The sequence below is a fragment of the Nicotiana tabacum genome, chromosome 22 (assembly GCF_000715075.1).
Source record: "Nicotiana tabacum cultivar K326 chromosome 22, ASM71507v2, whole genome shotgun sequence".
Taxonomy (NCBI): Eukaryota; Viridiplantae; Streptophyta; class Magnoliopsida; order Solanales; family Solanaceae; genus Nicotiana; species Nicotiana tabacum.
In genome coordinates, this window is record NC_134101.1 from 79,829,988 (window position 1) to 79,835,811 (window position 5,824).

At 37.1% G+C, this 5,824-nt stretch overlaps 1 protein-coding gene across 1 annotated transcript; it reads right to left on the minus strand.

The window, feature by feature from the left end:
• Positions 1–1,400: 1,400 nt before the first annotated feature.
• On the minus strand, positions 1,401–5,256 carry LOC107797519 (nuclear transcription factor Y subunit C-1). Its single transcript, XM_016620417.2, has 2 exons — positions 4,450–5,256; positions 1,401–1,655 (listed from the first exon to the last, which is right to left on the minus strand). Exons 1-2 carry the CDS (start codon positions 5,136–5,138, stop codon positions 1,652–1,654), a joined length of 693 nt encoding a protein of 230 aa, XP_016475903.1. The 5' UTR covers positions 5,139–5,256; the 3' UTR covers positions 1,401–1,651.
• Between the last annotated feature and the right edge of the window lie 568 nt (positions 5,257–5,824).

Sequence of the window (5,824 nt, forward strand, 5' to 3'; positions counted from 1 at the left end):
CCAAATCAAAAAGACCACTTTGTCTTCTTCAATATTTTCTAAGGTCCAAAAATGGAGTTATAAGAATTTTATAGTAAATCATCAAAATCTGTGTTTGAACTATAAATTATCAACTTTCACACGATTTTAACAACAATCGATCATTAACTTCTATATTTCACCACCAAACAAGAATTTTAAGCTTTAAAAATTGAAAACAAATATGAAGTTCAAGTATAAAAGGGGTATTTTGCTAATACCGTAAAGAAACGGAGACATCCCTTTGGGGGATAGGCCGGGCAAATTTTTGACTTATAGCCTGTTTGGCCAAGCTTTTCCAAGCTGAAAAGCACTTTCTTTTTTTCTTTTTTCAAAAAAAGTGCTTTTCTTTCAAAGTTGAAGTGTTTGGCTGAGCTTTTTAGAAGACAAAAAGTGCTTTTGAGGAGAAGCAGAAGCAGAAAAAAGTAATTTCTTCCCAGAAGCACTTTTTTGAGAAGCACTTTTGAGAAAAATATACTTATAAGTAATTTTTAAAAGTTTGGCCAAACACTAATTAATGCTTGAAGTGTTTTTCGAATTAATTAGCCAAATACAAACTGTTTTTCATCAAAAGTACTTTTGAAAAAAATACTTTTAAAAAAAACACTTCTCATAATTAGCTGATTTTTCCAACTTGGCCAAACAGGCTATTAGTAAAAGAACCAAATTCCATTTTGGGTGTGGCCGTGTTGGGTTAAAGGACAAATTGCAGCATCTGAAATTGGATGGTTTACCCAAAAAGAAAAAGTAAAGGAAAGAAAGAAAAGCCTGTTTAGACCTCAATTTTTTATGCAGATAGTTTCGCTGAAGCGACTTCTGTTGGGAACATCAATCAAATATTCAAGTTGTCAAATGAAAGTGTTGAAGGTTTTATGAAGGAGCATTATGACCCTTTATTTATTGGAACGTATTGTAATTAAACATACGCTTTTTTGTCTCATCCTTGTAGTAGCAATATGAAAGTAAATCAAGCTAATGAATTGGACCGTATGTGCACAACCTCTAATATACTTGTAACTTGGATCGTCTTCTTTATTCCGTGCTTTTTTAAAGATTAACACTCAAGTTCTTCTGGTGCCCGCTACTTCTGGTTACACCCATATACCTTCTTATACCTCATACCAAATGACCCCTAAGTGTGCACATAATACGGTACAGGCGAAGGCAACTGTAGTTACATCAGCGACCAGAGGTAGTGAAAGGTATATTTTTAGTGCTCATCATCGCGGCTATAAGTCATAAACCAACTGATGAGGGGAAGAAAAAAAAAGACGACTTGACATCTGCGTAGGCATATTACCAGCTTTGGTCATCTTCCTAAAGATTGCACGATAACAGGAGCACTATGCAAAGAACTAAAGGTTCAGAAAGAAATTAAGTAATTAGGAACCAACAGAGCTGCATGTGAATATATCTATATGGCACTAACCACAAAAGGATTTTGATGAGTCAAATCCAGGAAACACAAAAAGAGTGAAGTTTTCTACTGACAAAAGGATTCAAGTCGTTACATTACCCATGACGGTAGCAAAAAGGTGGATTCACATTTGAGAGAAGAAATTACATGTCCCATCCGTAACCATTAGTTGCACTTGTGCTGTTAAGCCTCCAAACCAGCAGCTGACGAGATCTTTTAACTGCAGCAAGGGAGATGGGAGAAATTTAGCACTAAGATTTAATGGTTGGACAATATGGATGGGAGGGTCTTTAGATCCTGAAGTAGATCATACTAAGAAACCCATAAATCATGAATACTACAAAACGTTATATTTGCCGCTACGCCAATTAAGTAAAATCATAATGCAAAATTACAAACTACAAACAGATAGAATTGTGAGAACCAAAAGCAATTTATGTGACCGCATAAACCTTGGCGCCCATTGCAGGTACGCCTACAGTGTAGGCAACATATTTCAACTTCAAAACCAAGATGCATAATACGAAACAATAACTAGAGACATGCCAAGAATGAGATGAAGTCATCACCAATCAGATCCCATTCATGAATGAGTTGCAAAGCAATTTTAGCTCAAAATACATTGATCAAACTGGGGGCAGAAACCTGTCCGGTAAAAAGCAAATGTATTCAACCAGGGATTACCAAAGAAAGAAGAATAAAAACTGCTACTATTTATCAAGAAAAGGATATGCTGGCCCTAGTTTCATAAATGTGTTTTTAATTGAACACTAATATGTGATAGGAAAAAGAGAGAATACACAAGTTTAGGCTCGACTACATAGAATTCAACCTTTATATTGTAACAAATTACTAACATAACCAACTACAGGTAATCATTATAATTGTGTGGGTTACTACTTACATAATCTTTATTTGATAAAGATTACTAATATTCTTTAATCCAAAAAATCTAGGCCTCCACTCGATGTATCTCTTGCATTGGTGAACGAAATAGGGTCAACTTAGCCCATTGAGTGCTCTACCTCATTGCCAAAACTTGCAACTTTAGCAGCTCCCTTGGCAGCTTTTCGTTCCTCTATTCCTCACACATTTGGTACTATAGTTCTTTATCCCCAGTCCCATTTACTCTTTGTTTTCTTTCCTTTTTCACCTCTCTTCATTCAGATCATTAAAACCCCAGAAAAAGGATTGGCCAAGAGAGGAAAAAGCTAGAAAGAATATCATACTTGTGTTAAGAACAAGCATTTCCGAGAATATGATCAACTACTGTCTGACTATTTGCTCTAGCGCGAGATTCCCTTACTCTTTTGGTTACTTCCTACACTTTCCGGTTACAACTGAAATTAAACTAACATTTATTCATTTTTCAAAGAAGATTTTATAAGAATCTCTACTTGCAGTCGTAAAATGAAAACAAGACTAAAATAAAGACAATTTGGACTCCCAGTCCATCAAAACTAATTTAATCTACAATAGATTTTTAGGAAATCCACACTTTCTACTCACCATCCAAAGTTTCTGAACCTACCAAAATCCAAGGGACTGAAAAATGATTGACTCACAAGTTAAAATTTACCTAGTTATTTAAACAAGAGATATACAAGATAGACCTGCTCTAGATCCCTAAGTTTGCATGGTTATCTTTTCAAAATCCTTTTGTTTATACATTGGTCAATCATCTTAACATCCCTTTCTCAATAACCATAACTAGATATTTACTTACAAATCTTAACACGGGAATAAGCTTTCCTTGCAAGAGAAACTGTGCCGCTTTTAACCTCTACAATATAAAAATGTTCATTTCCCTTGACAGCATTTTGCTTCCTCCGTTCCTCGTGTCATCACTCTTTCCCTTCTCAGTCCCTCTAAAAGAGTTATCTTTACCTCCTAATTACTTGTCACATCAAGAGGATCTCTTTCTTGGTGTGTAAACAATGGATAAATGATTTGGATCATAAAATTCAAAACTGGACATAAAGTCATTTTAGAAGTAATTAACGTACTATGGATCTGAGCCTGAGAAGTCAGAACATTTAATTAATTACTCAAAAGGTAACATCAGAGTGGTCTACGTGTATCTTGATTGCTACGAAATGACACGAGTCAGCAGTCGTTCAACGAAACCAGGTAATCTGAACGAAGTGTAAGGACTAAGGACATAAGCAATTACATGAATCCAGAACAACCATTTGCAGTCTGAATTGGAATTCAGATGAATTGCTGATCTTAACAATCTCACCACAGCCTGTCCAATCTGGACCAGGTTTCAGTGAGGATCTACAACTTGAATCATACTTGCTCCCTTTAAAACTTTAGATTTTTTTCCCTTTTGGCTTTAGTTAAGATAGCATCCTATTTGGAAGGAACTTCAAAGTAAGATTTTAAACACACCCTTAAATTATCCAAAATGAGGTGAAGTTTCTCTTTCTCTCCAGTTTCTTTCGAAATGCTAGGAATCCTATTAACACATTTTGAGGGAAGATCTGTTGATCCAGTTACAGATACCTAAAATTATTATGTCAAATCATTTCCTCCAACACACAAACACAATTAAGGAAAGCTATAAGTATACGTTTAATTTAAATATCTACAAACATCTCACACGCACATCATCAACTAAAGATTGCACGAATTTTATTACTCATTAAGTAGTTGCTCAAATATGGTACTGACTGCCCTAAATTGATTCTTCTTCAACATACAAGACTGCAGCAGCAGCAACAACAACAACAACTATGCCTTAATCCCAAACCAGTTGGCATCGGCTCTTTTTTTTCCCTTTCGTGGGGATTAGCCCTAGTTCGGGGATCGGTTCTACCTCCATTCCGTTCCAATATTCAGTACTTGCAGGTTTTTTTTTTTTTTTTTATTTTTAAAAAATGAAGCTAATACTCTACTCTAAGAACAAATAAAGCATTTTTCTTTCCCAGTCTTAACTTTTCAAACCCTAGCTGAAAAAATCAGATCTGAAAGGGAACCAAATAAACATATAACAGAATTGAAACCCTTACGTTTGACCGTCAAGGTTACCCTGTCCACTGCTTCCACCACTAGCATATGAATTATCCTCTGCTGTCTGCCACACAGATTGCCACGCCTGCGACGGCGGCTGGGAATAAAAGGCCGCCGGATCAACCCCAGCCATAGCAGCAGGCCTACCCATCATCACTCCACCAGGAGGAGCAGGCTGGCCCAATGGAGGATAATAATACGGCACACCACTAGCAGTAGAGCCCACCATTCCCGGCCCAAGCCCAACAACGCCGCTCTCGTCCTTAATCTCATCCCTAGGTACAATGTCGACGAGGAAATCAAATATATCGGTACGAGTAATCGCCGCAGCGATATCATTCTTCTGTAAAGTTCGGCGCTTGTTTTCCTCGGCGTGAAGCCACGAACGAATCGTGAGTTCGAGAATGAAGAGTTCACACGCTTTGGCGAAGAGAATTGGAGCTTCGGCGGAGATCATGCGTACGTCTTCGTCGGCTTTCATGATTTTTTTAATGCGGGCGAGGGGAAGTTGGTGGTTTTTGAAATCGTTTGCTTGTTCGATTTCTTGGCGTTGGTAAGTCCAAAACATTTGGAGCTGTTGCTGTTGTTGTTGGAGGAGGTGGTGGTATGGTGTTTGCTGTGGATATGGTGCCGACTGAGCCGCCGCCGCCGCAGCAGCTGTCGGCGATTGGTGAGGGTTGTTGTCCATGGCGTTTTTGGGGAAGATGAAAGCGACGATTGCCTTCAAAATTTCTACGGAGGTCAGGAGGTGTAAGGGTTGCACCGTTCTAACTTCTACTTTTACACGTGTTTTCAAAAAAATGTTTTCTTCAAAAATAAACAGTAATCATATTCATTTTAGGTGTCTGGTACGCCCAAACCTACGGACACATAAATCTCCACTTTGGAAGTTAGAAAAATTTTGAACATGTAAATCGAAAAATAAAAAAATTAAAACTAAAAATATATAAAAAAAATATTTTTTTCGGGGGCTGGGGCAGGGAAAAAAAAGTTTTTTGTGCAGGGGTGGGACAGTGGAGGGGGACAATAGGGGTGGGGATTTGGCGGGATGGGGATGAGTGGGGCAGAAAAATAAAAAAATAGAAATTTGAAATTACAAAAAAAAAATAAAAAAATGCGAGGAGTAGTAGGGTGGGTGGTGACGAAAAAAAACTGAAATTTAAAAAAACAAAAAAATTTTCTGAAAGAGGGGTGGGGAGGGTTGGTGAGGGTGAGGAACAAGGTGGGAAAGGTTGAGAAGGAGTTTTTGAAAATGTTTTCCTTTCTCTTGATAAGGAAAATGAGTTCATAATGAAAATATTTTTCAAAATATTTAAACCAATCAAACATGAGAAAATTAAAAAATATTTTTCAAAAAATATTTTTCTTCGTACC